Genomic DNA, 19,752 nt, shown 5'->3' with positions numbered 1-19,752 from the left:
CAACTGCCCTGTTCAGCCCTGGCATGTTTTATACAAACATCTCCCATAACAGACCAGAGCTGTGAGCCCAGATTGAATTTCAGGTTGGTTGTGCCCCTTCTCCATCTGCTTCTCCCCAGGCTGTTGGATAAGCTGGTGGCTTCTCATATACCTGCCACAGCAGCATTGTCCCCAGAGCTGCCAGATCCTGGCATGTCTGAGGTTTTGCCCATGAGGGGCAGTCTGAAGTGAGCTGCTGTGCACATTCCTGCTCCACAGCCCAGTCCAGTCATCTGTGCTCCACACCACTGCACCAGGGCTGCTGGCTGGGGAAGGACTGTGCAGGAGTTGGTGGTGTGGGCAGTGGGACTGAGTGAATTGGGAGCATCCAGGACCAAGGGAAGAACCCTGCTTTGGAGTTCAGAAAGAGCACCAAGGGTGTGCCAAGCCATCCATCTCAGGCACATCCCAAGTGCTTTGCTTTCCCACTGGAAAATAAAAGAAGCAAGGCCAGTGATAGAGGGAAGGGCAGAATAAAAAAGGACACAGTAGTAGAGAAAAAAGTAGAGGAAAGAGAATGAGTGTCTGTATAAGGACAGTTTAAATTAACCAGAAGCATTTGTCATTCTCTCTTTTCCATCAAGCAGTAGGAGGAAAAAAAACCTATTTGATGTGTCTTGTGACCAAGACTGAAACTTGTAGGAAGAGCAAGTAGCTGGAGTTCATTTGGTCAAAGCAGTTTTGAGAGAAACTCTCAAATCCAGAGAAGAAGGGATTTGTTTGAAAACAGTTGTCTTTGATTAGTAAGAATTACCATTCCAAAAGATTTGATTTTTTCATTAATTTTTTGGCTTGTCATTTTTCCACTATGTATGTATGTGTATGTATACATATAAAAATAAATCAGAAAAAATAGACTTTCCATTTGTGCTGTTTGCTTATATGCAACTTAATACTTTCTGTCATGCTCTTGTAGCTTGGGAGCCAATCCATAGACATGACTTTCCAGAAGCAACAGTTGCCCCTGGAGGACTGTCACAGAGGCTGCACCTCGCCAGCCAGTAGACATTGCTGATCTAGGTGTATTTTCATGAAAACAATTTGAAATTTCCTATTATGTCTGGGGCAAATGGAGTTTAATTCTAACCCCAGTGCTTGTCTGAGATTGGTTTGTGAACATCTGGGAGCTCCAGGCATGGGAGAATTGGCACCTATGCTTAAAACCTGCTGATACCTGCTGTTTGTTTTGGCATTGTCTGAGTGTGTGAACATGGTGCTCTTTGCTTCATGAAAGTGGCAGAGTGAAGCAAGTAATGAAGTACACATAGAATTTAAACTTCAGTGCTAAGACCATGTTTATTTTTCACACAAAAAATCGTTTGCAGAAGTGGTGTGCTGGGATCTTTTGTTGTGTTTATGTTCCAGTTACGGTGATTATCTGAATTGTTGTTGTTAGGGCTAATAGTAAGTATAATTTTCATGGTGGAAATGTTTTACTGGATAGGATGCTTAAGAACTTCTAATTTCTCCTGCTGTTAAAATCTTACATAGTATGAAAATCCATAACTTGTTGTAGGATAGAAGTGTTAACCAGCAGTGCTTCTGAAAAGTGTAACAACTACCAACCTGTCCCTGGTGTACTAATGTTCTGAGTTGAAACAAATACATGTAGTAGAAAACTTCAAATACAACAAGCATTTTGTGTTTTTAAAGTTTTTTCTTTGTTTATGTGGAGATGTTGACATCTGGAAGAGTGAAATTCATTTAACTGACAATGTGTGTCTTCTCTCTCAGATTACAGAAGTTTGTGGAGCCAAGCGTGTGGGTTATTTTGGTCCTGCTCAATTTTATATTGCTTTGAAGTTAATTGCAGCAGCACAGTCAGGGTTCCCAGTACGGATTGAGAGCATTAAGAATGGTAAGTAGCAAATTTTGCTTGCAGTGCTATGCACTTGTTTCTCCCTTTCTTTAATGCTTGTCAGCTCTCCATGGTGGTAAACTCTTTCTTCTTATGTTTCTCTGAACAATTTTAAGAAGCAGAGAACGAGTGGAAGGTAATGTTACATGCTCCAGGTGAGTGGTGGAAAATTGCAGGGAATTACAGATATGGGAGATCTGAGATGACATCTCCCTCTGGAAAAGGCATTGCAAAGGAGCAGCAGGAATGACAGATGATCAGTGTGGGAGATGCATTTCTCTCTCACCTTCAGCCTCTAATCTTGACAGCTGTCCAGAGTGAGAGCTGATAGCTGCTTTGGTGGAGGCACATTGTGGGGCATGTGGGCAGGTTAGGGAGTCCCTCTGTGCAGGGCAGATTGTAACATTTGTCTGCTTTTGCAAATAATCCTGCCAAATAAATGGGTAGAGAAGATAAAATCATAGTGCTTACTGTGAATAGGTGTGAAAATGTATATTAGATGTATTTTAAAACTTTATTTTTCCCAGTGAGTTTACAGTCATATTAAGTGTACCATTTTTGGTGAAGAAGAAAGCTTCTTGAAAAAATCTTATCTAACTCAAGCAATAAAGAGAGAAAGCAGGTCCCTTTCAGCTGTGAAACCTTGATAGCAACTTGGAAGGAACTAAGTGTTCTTGCTTCAGTGATGTGCACTCTGCCTCAGCAGGGCTTGGGCTTCAAAACACAGGGCTTGGGCTTCAAAACACAGGGCTTTTTGCTGGAGCTGGAACAGGCTGGAACCCTTAGCTCCCATATCCTGGGTGGGCGTTCAAGCCATGCCCTGAGGCTGTGCTTGCACCATCCCCCTGGAGGAGCAATGCAGCCAGCTGCAAGATCAGAGAGAGGGCTGGAGAGGCAGCACCTCCCCACAACTCTGCAGTCAGGTCACTGCTCCCAGCTCTGCTCTGCTCTCCCTGATAAGGGCAATGAAATGTCAAATTCATGTGCGTTGCAGGGCACAGGGAGGGGGTTCCCAGGTCTGCCCCATCCCAGAATGGCAAGCACATGATGACCTGTGTGAGCTGAGCTCCCGTGGTGCAGAGCTCCTGGCCAGGTGCAGGGGGTCAGGTGCAGCTGGCACAGTTCAGTGCCTTGCTGGAACAGGAGTTTGAACCAAAGGTGAAGAGGAGTGGCCTGGATTTGCCTGTCAGTTTTCCTTACAAACACCTTGTGCACTCTCTCTTGCATTGCTGTCCTTTTTAAAGATGTTAATTAAAAAGAAAAAAAAAAAAAAAACAACAACCAAACAAAAAACCCCAAACAACAAAAAACTCCCAAAAAAACTAAATTAAAAACCTGGGCTGAGATTTACTCTGTATGTTTTACCAGTCCAGCATATGTAAATAATCCACAACTTTGAGTGAAAACAGGTACTTGCAGTCCTTGTATTGATATCCTGCTTACTTACTGTTTCAGTAAAATTTCAATAAAACTTATTCCAGTGCTAATTAAATTTTCTCTAGAAAATATATATGAGCACCTTTAGAAGTGAGTAACATGTATCAAATTTCAATTCATTTATTTTTCTCATGGTTGTAACTGTAGGTGTAAAAGATTACAGAGGTGATGGACGAATGGCTTTGCTTGGTATTGAGCATTCTGTTAATTTTAATTTTATTGATCTTTTAGGGTGACTGTGCACAAAAATAAATGGTGTTTCTGCAAAATAATTGGGAATTGTCTTAAAGAGTGCCAAAGTGTCAGTCTCTTGCTCAGCACAGCAGATGCAGCATGGGACTTTTTAACACAGCTGTCTCTCTAGGCCTTGGTGTGATCTCTGAACCCTACCATTTTTGATCTGTTCCTTTTATGATGGCAGCATTGAGGATACTGTGATCCTGACTGATTAATTTATCTGTCCCACAGTTTCTGTGGGAAACTATTATTTTCATTACAGGCAAGGTTTTGAAGGCAGGAAATGAGTTTGCTGCTTGCTTTAATAACATGCACAAGGCTTATTTCTTTCTCTTTGCATGAAGAGATTATATATTAAGCTAGTGAATGTAGCTTTGTGTAACATTCATATTTTTATTAAAACACAAAATAATCAAAGGAGTCCCACACTTAAAAATGTTACAAAATATAACTAGCAGTCTTTTATAGATAAACTTTTCATTGGTTTTACAAGATGATACTGCTTAAAGTGCTTCTTTTGTTCTGTAGTCTCAATTGAATTTTTCTCTCTTTTAATACAGAATTGCCTCTACCACGATTTATGGCGCTGAAAAATGACACTGAAGTACGTTATGGGACTCCAGCAGAATTCCATGGAGTTAAATTTCAGGTTCCACATGCAACTTTGGAAAAAAATTCCTACAAAAGAACAAATGAAGGGGACAAACAGGTAACAGCCTTGTCTCCTTCAGGCCAACATGTCATTATGCATTCTCCTTTTAGGTCCTGTTCTGTAAATGATTACACTCACAGGGGCTTACTCAATTTTCCAACACTAGACAGGAGATGAACTCCTGATGTGCAAATAATCCCCATCGTGCCTGTCTTCTGGTTTTGATGCATCCCAGTTGCTTCCCTGAAGAAAATTCTCTGTATGAGCTTGTATAAAGCTGTCAGCCCTGTAATATTCTGTGTAAGTTCTTTCAGTGTTTTCCTCCTACTTAATCCAGCACTGTTTCTCAAAGAGGAAGTGGAAAAAGCAGCAAATAGAAATCTCTCTATGAAAGAGAACAGGAAAGTTAGTGATTTCCCATGGCAGTATGGCAGTGGAGTAATGGTCCTCAGTCACTCTAGAAATACTCAGTTGGAGACAAGGTATTCAATCCTGAGCCACTATTTTTGGGTGGGTAAGGCCCCCAAGTTTTCTTTCATTTTTATCTCCTCAAGAAATAGTCCAGAAGACATCTGCTTTTCTTTTTTCCTGAGTGAAACATGCCAGTTTAATGAAGCATCCAAGGGACATTCCTGTTACCTATATTTAGGAGAGTAGAGAGCAGTTGTTCAGATACAAGAAGCTTCACAGCGCTGCATAATTTTCATAAAAACTGATTTGCATAATTTTCCCCAGGCTTGACACCTTCTCCTCTGGTACTGTATCAGGTCATGTTGTAAGTGCCTGGTGGAAGCACTTTTATCTTCCCAAGCATGTGCCCACGTTTATCACGGGCTGCGCTGGCGCCAGTAACGGCGTTCCCAGCCCGAGGTCAGCCAGCAGGAGGGAGCTGATGACAAGATACACAGGTGGAATAACAGGATCAGGAAGAAGAGCATCTATGCCTCTCCTCTGTGTACTGACACCCAAGTAGAACACTGCCCTCAAACCCCTGGCTCCATCTGGATTATCTGTGTTGCGTTATATTTTCCTCTTTTGTCAGTAAAACCTTCCAGGCTTACATCCTTTTCTCAAGCAATCTCAGTAAATCAAAGGAAAGAGGAAGCTTTAGGATAGTTACCCAGTGATACTTATAGATCCACAGTGTTTAAAATACTGATCCAGAGATGTATTTTAATTTTTTGTAATTTTTTTTTTATTATGAAAAATGATCTCTCACAAAGAATGCGCTCCCACTATGTAAATTCAAAACTATCCACTCACATTGAGCCTTCTACAGATACTACTTCAGGCATCTTTGGAAGTAAACACATTGAGCTGACCATTGTAAAGCTTTGTTACAGCACTGCCATGCTTTATCCCTCGAAGGCTCAGTACCAAATCCTGTCTTGTCCGTTTTAAGCCTTTTCTTGGAAATAAAGGGCCTGCAGTGTTTTTTTTTCTTCTTTGTCCATCATTTTGTATACACTTGGACCACTTTGCAGCATTACTTGGTTGTTTCTTACAATTTTTTGTCTCAGGATTGTGTTTTGTGTTGGTGTGTTTTTGAAATAGGAACCCAAGTCCCCTCCAATGTCTCCAATTTGCTCACCTCCTGCTTCTCCATCTACCTACCAGAGAATACCCCTAAGTTATGGATATGGTAAAGCAAGAAGTGGGCTGGAACAGCAGCATGGAGGTAGGATAGAAATGGCAATGCACATTGTATTCAAATACTTTTTTCCTTTTTATTTTTTCTCCTTATCAGAAGTATCCAATTCTAAATGCTAGTGACAATCAGCCTAATGATTTTAAAATTCAATTAGACTCATGTTTTGAAAAATCATTTGATCAATATATTTTGACTGTTCAATCCTGTCTTCCTATTCACTTTCTATTAAATTAGATTTATGTCTGACTGCTCACAAATGCTAATGCCTAATCTCTGACAAAGCTCTGCAATATACCCCAGTGGCAGAGAGCCTGCAAGGATTGTCAGAGTGCATGATGGTTTTGGTTTCATTAGAGGGCAAGAAAAGCCTGCTCCTGATTTCAGTAGATGGATATTAATTTTCAGATTGGAAGTGAACCATCCTTTGCAGGAATGGATATCATAATCTCTGGTTTTGTAACAGAAATAATAATAGGATGAGAGTGTAGAGGCAGTCCCACAGTGTAACTTCAGCAATTCAGACAAAAACTAGACACTGCATAGGTTATTCTGTCCCTCATTTTAGTGCCATTAGAGTAGGTAGGAAAACATTTAGACTTTAATAAGAGGCTATTGGGGCAGAAGCCAGTTTAACTATGGCTTTACAGGTTCCTCTTATAGTAAAGGACCTGTGCTCTTGTAATTGCAACATGTGGTGACCAAGTTAATGGCAATAGGAGGCATTGGTGTATACCATCATCTCTCCTGCTTTACATTAGTGTGTTTGCAGTGAGTGAAGATTGAAGCATGCTAGTCCTTCACCTTTTGTCCTTATTTACAAATGAGTGACAAAAGAGCTATTCAACATGTTGAAACTCAGTACAGCTGTGATAAGAATGTGTTTGACGCTATAAAGTGGCCTCCACCTGAAAATTGTACCAGCGCTGAGTCACAGGCATTCCCCTGCTGTGTAGGTAAACTGCAGCTTGTTCAGAGGTGGGATTAATTCTGAAAGAAGCACACTAGTGCAGTTGCTCTCTGGTACAATGCATGTTCTGCCCCAGTGAAGAAGAGTGGCAGAGAGCCCGTGCTGTGGAGAGCTGGGCAGGGAGTGTCTGTCAGGACTGGCTGACCGTGTGCCTGTTGGGTGCTCTGCTCTTTTCTGGCACTCTGTCCCAGATCTGTCAGTGCTGTGAGGGAATATTTTGGGTGTTGGTTTTTGTTTTTTTTTTTTCCTTCTGAATTTGATTGCAAATTTAACTTCTGTGAAATTTCTCATGGACTCAGCAGCTACACAAAGTGACCAGGGACAGCAGCATCCAGTCCAGCTGTCAACATCTTCCAAAATTAATTATTTAACTGTTTGAATTTCTAGGGTAATAAAATCTTAGAGGTGCAGAACAATGACTTTTTTTCAGAAAGCAATTTTTCCTATTTTCCAGAAAAGGAATCAGTCCTATTTTAATCCCACTGGGGATACTTCATCCAAATGTATTTTCAATGGCAGTGAGCAGTTAACATTTTGACCCATGCTGTACCAAATGCCAGGCCTAATGCAAGACCTGCTGGTTCTTCCTGGCCTTTAAGATTAAAACTCTTCCAGTTTTCTTAAGAGCACTCCAAAGGGCAGCTGTGTGTAGTGCATGTGGAGGAGGTGCTTGTGCCCCTGCCCTGGGCTGGCTGGGCTGGGCTGGGCTGCACATCTGACCCTGACACTGGACAGGGTGTCCTCAGGGACAGCCCTTTGCACTGCAGCCATGACTGGGTACATTTTACAGTTCTGAAAGTTTTTCATGCTAGCAAGCATGTAGACATGAAACTTCATGCTTAAATCTCCCCTCTGAGGGCATCTAAATGTTTCCCACCTTTCACCTTCCTTCCTTTTTTTTTTTTTTTTAATTTGAAATTAGCAGTGACTTGTACAGGAATAAAAATAGATAACAATACAGGATAAGACCCCTTAGGAAAACAAGGGGGTTACTGGCATAATTTTAAGCTCTTCCTGAGATCAAAAGTTTTAAGATTTCTTGGACTCCTTTTTCCTCACAAGTCTTTAAGGTTCTGATTATCTGCTGCAGACTTTGTAATGGTAAATTTGAAATAGGCTGGCAGCAGTTCTCAGCTGTGTAAGGGTTTGTAAGTGACTTGCCTCTTTGTTTGCACGTTTGCCCTATTTTTAAAACATTGTTCCTAAATATGTTGTTGTGTCACTGCTTACTATATTTGCTGCAGTGGAGCTTAAGTGACTTATTTTAGCAAAAGAAGAAGAAATTGTTACTTTCCTTCACTAACTTTTCTCCAAATAGCACAAAGTGGTGAGTCGTGTATTTTGATTTCAACAGAAATTAGGGAAGGGAGAGGAAGACTATATTGAGAAGTAATGGTTTGCTATTTGATAGCATTGTCAAAGCGTATTTTTTATAGACCAAGTGAATTATTTCTTCTTACTTAAAATAGTTCTGGTGCTAAATGTGGCTATAAGTATATAAAATGTATAAATGTATGGGCAGGCTGTATAAATGTATATTTAAACACGATGAACAGTGATTTCTGTTGTCTAGCAGTACATAAGTGACAATGTCTCAGTAATGTCTGAAGAATGGTGCAAAGGGAAAAACAAGTATGTGGCTGGAATTTTGTTGCATAAGACAAAATGGACTTTGATACTGTGATAGTGGGTTCACTTGGTAGGTGCTTGACCAAATGGACTTTGATGCTCAGATACAAAGTTCACATTTATACATTCTTGATCTTGTGGTATTTAATTATTTCCTTTAGCTTAGCAGCATTCTTTTATTATCCTGACATATATATATATTTAATTTTAAATGTCTGTTGTAGCTCCTTATGAAGTCAGACACTCTACTCACCAGCAAGATGGACCATCTTCAGGGAATTATGGAGCCAAATCTGCACTCACTTGTTCAACTCCTAACCGGGTAATGAATTGCATATTTTCTCCAGTAATACTAGTAACAAAACAATAGAGAAATTTAAAAAAAAGGCAGAAAATTCTCACTTTGAAAGTGAAAAGTGTTCCCTGTGGTGTTTTTAGACTAGAGACTGAAGTGTGCTTTTTTTGGTATATGAGGAAAAAAAGCTGATGGGATGGAGAAATTACAATAAACAAGAAATTAATTAAATTGCTATAGGTAAGTCAAAGTAAAAAATTTTCATTGAAAGTACCTGAGATTTCACAGAGATTCCTTCTTGATTTAGATTGCTATCTGTAACACATGCACAGTATTTATGGCCAACATTCTGCATATTTTGGTTTTCCACCCCAGTTGGTTAAATTGCACCTTAAACAGAACATATTAATTTCTGGGCATTTGTTTGTTTTTATGAAAATGGGTCTTATATTTTCCTGCTGGTTGTAAAAGCAGATCTTTCCTGTGTTCCAGTATGCCTGCTGTGCATTTATTATGCAAACAATTAGTTTGCCCTAAGGAAGGGCAAAGCTCTCTGAAGCGAGAGGTTTTCCTAAAAAAGAAAGACTCAGAGACTCTACCTTTTCCTGAGTGCTTAGCACCTCACACCCACAATAAAATGTCACCTGAGCCTCCAAAAGAGATCTACAGGTAGTGTCACATAATTTGTGCTAACTTGAAATGAAATTGGGTGCATTTGTGTAGCACTTTGAAATGAAAATTAATTTACAGCTTTATGATGTTGCCTGTTTCAGGGATCTTTTGATGTATTTCAGAACTGGTGTTTTGCATTTGATTCTTGGGAAATAGACAGGTATGTCAGAGAAAGGGTTTCACAGCTGATTGTTGTTCATTCTTGCCCTCCCTTTTTAAAGCTGTTGTTATGCAGGCTTAAATATTGAATACTCATTTATTCCATTTTAACAAAGACACCAGCTGTACTGGCAGCCCTCTTGTAGATACCTCCATCCAACCTGCAAAAGGTACAGGCCTCCCTTAAAAATGTTAATCAGAGAGCAAAGACAGAGCAAAGAAATAATTGGGTTGAATACTTTTCTCCTCCAGAATATTCCTTTACCCAAAGGCAGATTTTTGCTTAAACCTTGGGAAGTGGTAGAAGTTTGAGGGGGTCTCTAGGGGCTTGTGTGTCTCCCTGACTTAGCATAATGAGTGCTGAGTTACTGGGGTGAGCAGAGGGCCCAGAAGTGGAATATTTCCATTGTTACAGCACCATTCCTAGATTAGATATGTAGCTTCATAACGAACATAAATTTTCGTGCACAAAGCTGCATAAATGCAGCTTTAGGGCCTTTACTGGTTCCATCCAGTTGAGGTGTTCAGTGTGCAGTTCAGGGCTGTAATGCATTGCAGACAAAAAGGACCCCCAAAATGAATCTAGAAGTAATTAAGTATGACTTGGACTTTTAGTGGTCAGCAGTAGCCAGATTTCCTTTGACCACTGGTCATGTAAAACTTCCTTTAATTGCAGGGGTAAAGATACCTAATAATAGCCTCAATTTTCCCAGGTAAGTAGTGGGATGGTCATCAGTGTGGCCATTTCTGCTTCTTGTCTTCTGAAAATTTGTCTGTTCTACATAGAAGAGTGAGAGTCTGGTTTCTTGAGGTTCCCAGTGGCCTTGTGGTGCCCTCCCTGTGGCTGGTGCCAGTGTCCCTCCCTTCAGTCTCTTTCAGTGGAGCGGGAGCAGCAGGACAGCAGCAGCCAGTACTCAGATGACCCTTGGAGGATAACAGAGGAGCAGCGAGATTACTACATTAACCAGTTCAGGTCCCTGCAGCCCGACCTCAACGCCTTCATTTCAGGTAATTTTTACCAAACACTGTGCACACTGAAGAGGGGGACCAGGCTGGGAGGTGAAAAGTGTTAAGTAAATAAATTCTTTTTTGTTTCTGCAGCGCATTTGTAAGAGCTGGTTATGTTTTCTTTTTAAAGGCAGACTATTCAAATCAATATTGTGGCCCTTACATTTTTTCCTCAATATCCTGATTTTAGGAAAATAATTACATCTAAGGGAGAAGTGTTGTCAATTTGGTAAAAATTAAAATGAGCTCTCTGCATTTGATGTATTTGTGGATCACACCTGCAGTGTATATTGAGTTGAAAAATCCCTGAGGGTTGTGCTGGCTTATCCAGCAGAACTGTGGCAGTGTCCATGTGATGACAGTGAAGCGTGCAGTTAACTGCCCTGGGCAGTCAAGCCTGAGGGTTTATGGTTCTGGGGGACTGAGATTTTGACCTCTAGGTAATTAGGAAACAATCCTGGGGAGCACACACATGACAGAGGTATTGTTAAGGGCATACTGAGTTGGCTCTGCTCATACTCAGATTTCCATCCTGAATAGAAGGTCCAGGCTGCTTGTGAAAGGAGACTTTGCCACATATGGTCTGGCAAAGAATATGTCACAGGTTTTAAACTGAGGCAGTTGTAATGAGCCCTGCTGTGTCACTGGGGTTCAGGAGGCCTTGATCCAGCTAAAAGTTTAAAGAAATGACCTGCTGCTAACTGAAATTATTGCTTCAGCAGTTCTTCACCTCAGTTAAGTCTCCTTCATGCAATTTGCTTCAAAGAACAAATGAATGTTCAGTGTTGGTTCTTTCCCCAGTGGTTGCCCGAGGGGAAGAGGATTTTTGTCCCTGAAGTCTGTGCTTTGTTTCCTTATGATTTGTAGCCTGTACCCAGGAAGGGCTTCCAGGGTACCCCTGACAGCCTATGTATATGAGATGGTGAAGAAGTGTGTTGATTAACTAGAAGTATGAGAAGGGCTGCTATGGCAGGGTGAGTGAGGATGCCTGCAGCAGGACAGGAGCTGTGTGATAGCTGAATCTTCAGCAGTTTCTTTTTTCTTTTCTTTTTTTTTTTCCCTGTGTAAAATTTTCACTGCAGGGAAAAGTCATGGTTGAAGCAGAACACTGGGAGAGCAGTGCAGATGTCAAAGCACTGTACTGCTGTGCACATGACTTCTGGGTGAACCAGGGCCGCTTGTGTCTGTTATTGTCATTGGTGACATACTTGTTATGCAGGTTAGAGTTACTAGTACTAAAGTAGGTTTCCCTTTATTTATTTTGCCCATATGGAGGGAATGGAGAAATAAGGTCAACAGCTCTGTCTGGCTTTCTCTGTCATTTACTCAGAGGGAGACAAATGGTCCAGCATCTATAGGAGCATCTGATTAATCTGAGCATCTCTCGGACATAAATTAACTGTCTGCTTCTGGCATGGCAGACCTGGTAAAAGGCAAGAATTTGGAGAATTAATTCCCAGTGGTTGATGAGACATGCTTTCCCAACAGGTTCTGTAGCAAAGAATTTCTTCACAAAATCAAAGCTGCCCATCCCAGAACTTTCTCACATCTGGTGAGTACTGTAATATTGCTGGGGATGCCTATCACACTTTTTAAAAAGATGCTTAATTCAAGAGTTCTTGTTGAATTTTAAAAGTGTCTTCAATTATAATTATTGCTCTTATCTCCAGAATCACTTTGAGGCCCAAGCAGCAGGGTGGTCATTGGTCTTCCTGACACACTTGTTTTCTGGAGAGATGTTCACCTACTCAGCAGGACTGGGAAGGTTTGAACCCCAATTAGCTGAGAGCTGTTCTTAAGTGTATTGTAAGCAGCATCAAAGAACTGGCATTTTTCATGAAATGACACAGAGGAGAAGCACCTCTGGAATGTTTTAGATGTGTTGTTGGTTTTATGTTTCTGTCTCTGTTCTGTCAGAGGAGGCCTAATTAAACAACTACATAATTCATTAGTGCTTTTCTAATGAACCAGTGCTCTTACTTTTAATGAGCTTATTGTGAAACAATTGTGGATGGAACTGTATGTGATAAAATTTGACAAGGATTCTATTATATTTTCATCAACAACATGGTGCTTTGTAATTTGATGTCATCATTGCTTGTTGGATAGGAGGAACAAACAGTTTTAAACATGGATCAGAAATGCTGATAGTGATTTTGTTTTTATATATGCTTTTATGAAGAGAGATGAGAAGAAAAGCTTGCAAGAGCCTAAACATCTGTCAGGGTCAAAGGATATGTCTGGAATCTTTTCAAAGCGGATTGTCAGTTGTGAAAATAAAAAAAACAAAAAACTGAAGAAACATAGTGCTGGGGGAAGTGAATATTGGAATTTAAATTTAAGATTACTTAAAAAGAATGGATTAACCTAATATGTTAGCAAATCAGATTTTATTTCTATTGCTGACACAAGTTGTTCTCTGTGAGGAATTTCAAGAAAAGTATGCCTTTCTAGTAGATGCTTGTAATTTTGTGGCAATGTGATTTATCAGGTTGTGTTGCTGTGTTAAACACATGGGATGTTTCAGTTCTTGTCACTGTAACCTCAATAGTCTGAGAAAGACTTTCAAAGAGTAAGGAATTTTATGTTTATTTTAGACCATGTGCCCAAGATAAAATATTACTCAATATTTGCAAAGAGTTAATTTATAAAATTGAATTCTTGAATTTCTGAAGTTTAATTTTAGCGTTTGTGAAATGTGCTAGATTAAGAGAGAACCACTTAGTGAGAAGTTAACAACAATATTTAAACTTGTCAAGAGCATTAATTTCCCCCCTTTTTAAAGGTTAGTCAGTGGTGCTAAGTAACCATTGCTAAAGTCCATATTTAACTTTTTCTGCTTGAACTGTTTTAAGATCCTGCGTGGATTAGCCAAAATGCTTCCTAATATTGGAAAGTTAATTCCACCCTTGGAACAATGTGCAATTAATTGCTGCTCAGATGGCAAACTACATCCTGGGCTGCATCAAAAGAGGTGTGAAGGGCAAGGGGCAAGGGAAGGATTCTGCACCTCTGCTCTGCTCTGGCAAGGACCCCATCTGAAGTGCTGCATCCAGCTCTGGGCTCCCCAGCATGAGAAAAACATGGAGCTGTTAGAGCAAGTCCAGAGAAGGTCCACTAAGCTGATCACAGAGCTGGAGCACCTCTCCTATGAAAACAGGCTGAGAGACTTGGGGCTGTTCTGCCTGAAGAAACGGGTCTGGGAGATCTTCTAGCAGCTTTCCAGTACCTAGCAGGGTCCACAGGAGAGCTGGAGAGGGACTTTTCACAAGGGCCTGTAGTGATAGGACAAGGGGAAAGGGCTGTAAGCTAAAGGAGGGCAGGTTTAGATTAGATATTAGGAAGGACTTTACTGTAAGGGTCATGAGGCCTTAGAACAGATTGCCTAGAGAGGTTGTGGACTTCCCATCCCTGCAAGTGTTCCTGGCCAGGCTGGATGGGGCTTTGTGTAGCCTGGTCTAGAGGAAGGTTCCCTGCCCATGGCAGGGGAGTTGGAATTAGATCTGGAATGATCTAATGGAATTAGTTGGAATGATCTTTGAGGTCTCTCCTAACCCAAACCCCTCTATGATTCTATAAGTATAGATTATGTATTTCACATTCTAATATACACATACCATTATATTCAATGGCATGATGTATTAAAGAAATGTACTTTACTGAAAAAGAAAAAAGTGGCAAGTCAGTTTTAGAAAATCAGCTTGCTTCATCTTCCCCAAGACAAATGTGCAAGTCAGGATCAAGTGACCATGGCAGAGATACTTGTCTTGTGTTAAAATATCCCTTCTCAGAGCTGCATTTTTGTCTCCCACGTGATGGCACACACGTTTCCCTGAGGTAACACCTTGGAAAACGTGTGCCTGTTTTACCCACAGGGAGCTGAGTGATGTGGATTGTGATGGGGCACTGACACTCCCGGAGTTTTGTGCCGCTTTCCACCTTGTGGTTGCAAGGAAGAATGGCTACCAGCTGCCTGAGACACTGCCAGAGACACTGCTGCCCGAGTACCTTCAAGCAGGTAAAGCTCCTGGGGCAAGCCATGTCCCTGCAGCCATCTCAGAAATCCAGTGTGTGTGAAAGACAGGTTCACTTTCCATCCTGGAATGGCCTTCTGTGCTCTGTAATGATTCTCCAGCTGCCTTTAAGGCGTGTGTTTTTAATTGTGCTTATGAGGTGATTGCTGAAGTCATATATCAAAGCATAGAGATAGGGATGCAAAGTGGAACAGTTACCTGCCTCTTAATGTCTCCTCCTTTGCTCCATTGTGCTTCAGGTGTCAGGACAGATGAGGAGGCAGTTGAATGCCTGTAAAGCAAAGGGAATCAGCAGCAGCTTTAAACTGAAAGAGAACAGGTTTATATTATATTTTAGGAAGAGATTGTTTACTGTGAGGGCAGTGAGTTACTGGTACGGGTAGCCCAGAGTAGCTGTGGATGCTCCACCCCTGAAAGTGTTCAAGGCCAGGTTGGATAAGGCCTAGAGCAACCTGGTCTGGTGGAAGGTGTCCCTGCCCATGGTAAGGGAGGTTGGAACTAGGTAATCTTTAAAATCTCTCCCAATTCAAACCATTCTATGAGTCTATGATATAGCTTTTAATTATTTTGATGATTTTTCCTTAAAGTATCTATATCTTGAAGATTTGTTAAAAATTATACTGGACTGCATTAGAACTTAATATGCTAGTGTATTTTTTTAGATGGAGATACTGGTTATTTCAAAGGTTGAATTTTTTTGTAATTTATTCTATGTAATCCACAGGTTCTTCTATGGGTAGTTTGCATTAATGACAGGATTACAACAATTTGTGTAGCACAAAGATTAATTAATCCAAAATACAACATACTTCAGTAACAATGTGCAGTGAAAGACCTGCACTTTCATTTGTTCTCTTCAGTTATGTCTCTTTTAATTATAAATGAATGTTGAACTATATACTGTTACATCTAAAAATGTGCATGACTCTTGAGGGCAAGGAGGATTAATCACAGATGATAATTAAAGTGCTAAGGGATAATATTTAAGACCTAATAAAATCTCCATTAAATTTCATGACACTGAATATATTAAAAGGCAGGAAAAGAACAAATCAAGCTGCAGTTAGGAAAATTAAATGTTGACCCTGTATCAGATTTGTGAAATAATTTCTGGTGGAGTCATGTTCCCTGTAATCCACTATATTCATATCCAAAGCAATAAGCTCCTGGAAAACATGCACTTCCAAGTCTTCATCATTTTAGTCTCTCTGATTATGTTCCCTGTCATAATTACAACTACCCTTTTCCCTCCAGGAAAACCACTTTGTTCACCACTACTTTCATGCCTGGTTCATGATAAATTGGTTTGTAAACGCATCCATGCAGGTTCTTTTTGTTGTGTCTTCACATTGAACCTTTTTGGAAATAACTATCTCTAGTAGCAGGGAATCATTATGTCAATGGGAGAAATAGCATGGTAAGCTGCAGCTGTTCCCTGGAAGTCCTCTTTTTCCCTATTTGCTCCTTTCACCACTTAGTTCTACTATTTTCTTAGATGATTATTGTTTCATGCTATTGCATGAGACCAAGCATTTCAAGCAAATCTACATGGAAGAGGTGAAAGAACTAATTATTTCTTGTGGGTCCTTTAAATACCCCAGCTAATGAACTAATTCTGGTTAATCTGAGGCTCTGAAAATATCTCGTGCTCATTCTGCTATCTGGTGAGGATTCATAAATCTGTCTTTTGAAAGGCTTGCATTAATGAAAAGCAGAACATCTCAACACACTGTGAAACTGTGAATCACAGAAAAGCTTAGAGCCCTGGTTGTATTACTTCTGAAATAAAAGCATTGAAAAGAATGTAAGTTCCTCATACAGTTACCTAAAATGTCAAAAGCAATTTTTAAGAGAAATCTTGCGTATTCATGTTTTCATAATTTGATTTCTGTAAAATTTAGACCTTTTTTTCAAATTTTTTGGCTTCTTAGGACGCCAAAGAAGAATACAGTTTTTCATTATGTTGCTGTATTAGTTTCAGAATGAGGCATAACTTGGTTCAATTGAAGTATTTGCATCTGATAAGAGCGCTGTTAAAGCTTCAAATAAAATGACTTGGAGCAAAAAAGCATTTAAGAATGCATTAATCTTGCTAGTTTTATGGCTTGTACCATAAACTACAAGTACAACTGGTCCAAATGCTCTCCTGGCACAGCTCCATTGACAATTTGACCCACCAGCTTTTTTTGGAAACTTTTTATTAAAACTAATTTGCAAAATCTCAAAAGCTATTTGCCCTGTGTGTAACCTACTGTACTGCAAATTAAGACAGGTTTCCAAGAGATTAATTTATTGAGATCAAATAAATGCTAGACAAAAACTAGAAATGTGGTTGTTCTGCGTTTTAATATATTGATCTTTAAAAAAAGATGTTTTCCAGCTCATAAGACAGATTTATCTCAGAGGAGCTAATCCCAGAATGATACCAGCAGAAGGACCTGAGCTTGTGGGATAGAAATTAGCTTGTTGTGAATATTCCTTTGAGAAGTTAGATGTGATTTTTTTCCTTTTTTTTTTTCCCCTGCTCTCAATGTTGTTTAGTTGAAGGTGGTATATACTACAGCATCCACAGTGTTTAGTGCTTTGCTTTCTGCTGGCCTTCAATTTTAGAGTATACTGTAGATTCTACTATACTTTTCAGTACTCAAAAAGTCAAAATTTCAGCTGAAGGTAACGTAAGTACCTTTAACATTGCTAAGAGAATAAGATATAAACTATAAGATAGTTGATACTAGATTGGGAGAAGAAAATATTTCTTCCAAATTTCACCATTATTTCTACAACAGAAATTATACAAACTATCCCTTTCAGGACACTGACTTACTTAAGATGCATAGAAAATAATAGAAAGATTTTCTTTATGGTGTTTGTCATCCATATCTTATGGATTAGGTCTGAGATGTAGAAATGAAAAGCAAAATTATGCTAGATCAGGTTTCTAAGAAGTATGTATTAACCAAAGACTTGGTGTGTCTCTGTGTTTGGCTTTGGGTTGTTTTTTTTTGTTGGTTTGGATTTTTTTTTACTTTTTTCTTTTCTTTTTTTTTCCCTGCAGCTTGTTTGAAGCCCGTGCGTGACTGTGCACTGTTTGATTCTTATTCTGAGCCCTTGCCAAGCAGTCAGCAGACTCGGGACTTCAGTCGGGCAGAGGTGAGATGGTGTCAGCTGGGTCCTTACCTTGCAGACTGTGAGTCTCTGAGAGGACTTTAGGAATCTCTAAACCTCTTACTAAGCCATCTCAAACCCCCAGCTCAGCCATTTTTTCTGTGCATGGAAAGGGCTGACAGGCTTTTCAAGAGGTATTTCCACATAGCAGAGTTCACAGTAGTCACTAAGAAACTTGTGAGATGCTGGAATCTTCAGAGAAACAGGCTCTGCCTGCTGGTGTCCTGCAGGGTGGCTGCAGGAGGAGCAGTGGGATACATGGGCCGTGTTCAGGTAAAGTATCTGCTCAGTCTGAATTGGTTGAAAATATGAGGCTTCAGCACAGACCTAAAATCATAAAATCATGTAGTTTGGAAAAGACTTCCAAGATCTTCAATTCCAACTGTTAGCCCAGCACTGCCTTCTTACAGATGGTTGTACAGAGCAGTAAAGTCATCCCTGAGCATCCTTTTGTCCAGAATAAACAACCCCAGCTCCCTTGGGCACTCCTGTGCTCTGGGCCCTCCACAGCTCCATTGCCCTCCTTTGAACAAATGCCAGTGTCCTTTCTTGTAGTGTGGGGCCCACAGCTGCACACAGTAGGTTTGTTTGGATGGAATCTCCAGAGCTAGATCTAGATCTACAGAGCTCCCTTCCAAACCCAGCCATTGTATGATGCCGTGAAGTCTGCTGCAAGCAAAACTGAATTGAGGAGAAGAGTTTAACATTGAGGTTAAAATCCTAAACTTTTAAAGATCCTATAGAGCTGAACTAATCATGGCTACTGAGTTGTGCCTGAATATTGCAACTCTCAATGCATGTGCTGTGGGATTTAAAGGTTTAGTGTTAAGGTAGTAAATCAAGTGGCAGACTGACTGCAAGAACCAGCCCTTCTGACATTCTTCCAAGTTTAAAAATAATGGTGTGTCATGGCAGCTCAGCAAGGCTGTTCTCCAGCTATTTCCTCCCAGTGCCTTGCTCTGGGGAGTCCCTGGATCAGAACCCAGCTGCTCCCTCATCAAATCCCTCTTGGTAGTGGTACCACTAAACAATCTCCTAAGCTTCTCTGGAGTACAGTGTTCACTTAGGGCAGTGCTGCAGCCAGCAGGTTGAGCACCCAGTGTATCTTGTGGAACTGTTAAAATACATGTTGTGTCCCTGGGAGGTGTTGCTCATCCTACAGCAGCTTGCCCAAAGCACAGCAGCCACACTGGGTTTCGAAAGTAGCACTGCAGATCTGGTAGTGCAGGGTGCTGGTATGTTGGCAGCATGGGCAGGTCCTTTACCAGAATCACCTAATCCCTTGCTTATGACCTTATTTTGGGTGGCTTGCAACCTATAATATAAAAGAAGATACAGATAAAATATAGAATTAAATTATAGTTGAAATGTAAACAAAGATATGATTATTTATCTTTCATATACATAATTTAAAAGCTTCATCTTACATTGTCCAAGATTAATGAAATTTAAAATCTCCTCAAAAGTGATTTGAGAATCATTTTGACTTGATTTTTTTCTTTGTTCAACTTATGTTTTTACATTTAGAATTAATACACTGAATGAATATCATTTGGAAGGTCAGTAATTCATCTTCCATTCATCTCCCTCAGTGGGAAGTGCAGCAATTCACTGTTGCAATTTCTTTTGTATCTTGGCTACTGGAGGAATTATGCTTTAGATACTTGATCACTACATTAAAAATATTGTATTATCAATGCAATCTGTTATGCATTACCTCCATGTCTTTTTAAATTTCCACTTATCATCCATTCAGGCTATTTAATTTCATTTCAGATGCCTGTTTTTACTGTGACTGCTGAATTACAATACTGCAATAAAATAGAAGCAGTTCCTGAATGCATTCATAAAGAAAATAATGGCAGGAGACACCTGCATGCTAGGCTTTATTAAACTTGAAAAACACACCAAGGCTGCTGATATTATGCTTGGGAGTGCCTGATGGGTGA

General features: G+C 40.1%; 1 protein-coding gene across 2 annotated transcripts in view; it reads left to right on the top strand.

Moving 5' to 3' along the window:
- REPS2 (RALBP1 associated Eps domain containing 2) overlaps window positions 1-19,752 on the top strand; it is a 96,527-nt gene that overhangs the window by 32,100 nt on the left and 44,675 nt on the right. For both annotated transcript variants that reach the window (XM_077172860.1, XM_054627849.2), the window contains exons 2-9: window positions 1,774-1,897; window positions 4,132-4,280; window positions 5,778-5,901; window positions 8,695-8,792; window positions 10,466-10,604; window positions 12,093-12,156; window positions 14,480-14,622; window positions 17,694-17,788. In XM_077172860.1, the coding sequence (XP_077028975.1) occupies window positions 1,774-1,897; window positions 4,132-4,280; window positions 5,778-5,901; window positions 8,695-8,792; window positions 10,466-10,604; window positions 12,093-12,156; window positions 14,480-14,622; window positions 17,694-17,788 (936 nt within the window). The remainder of the gene's footprint in view (window positions 1-1,773; window positions 1,898-4,131; window positions 4,281-5,777; window positions 5,902-8,694; window positions 8,793-10,465; window positions 10,605-12,092; window positions 12,157-14,479; window positions 14,623-17,693; window positions 17,789-19,752) is intronic.

Source organism: Agelaius phoeniceus, chromosome 2 (genome assembly GCF_051311805.1).
Source record: "Agelaius phoeniceus isolate bAgePho1 chromosome 2, bAgePho1.hap1, whole genome shotgun sequence".
In the NCBI taxonomy this organism is placed as follows: domain Eukaryota; kingdom Metazoa; phylum Chordata; class Aves; order Passeriformes; family Icteridae; genus Agelaius; species Agelaius phoeniceus.
This window is presented reverse-complemented; position numbering and strand designations above follow the sequence as displayed.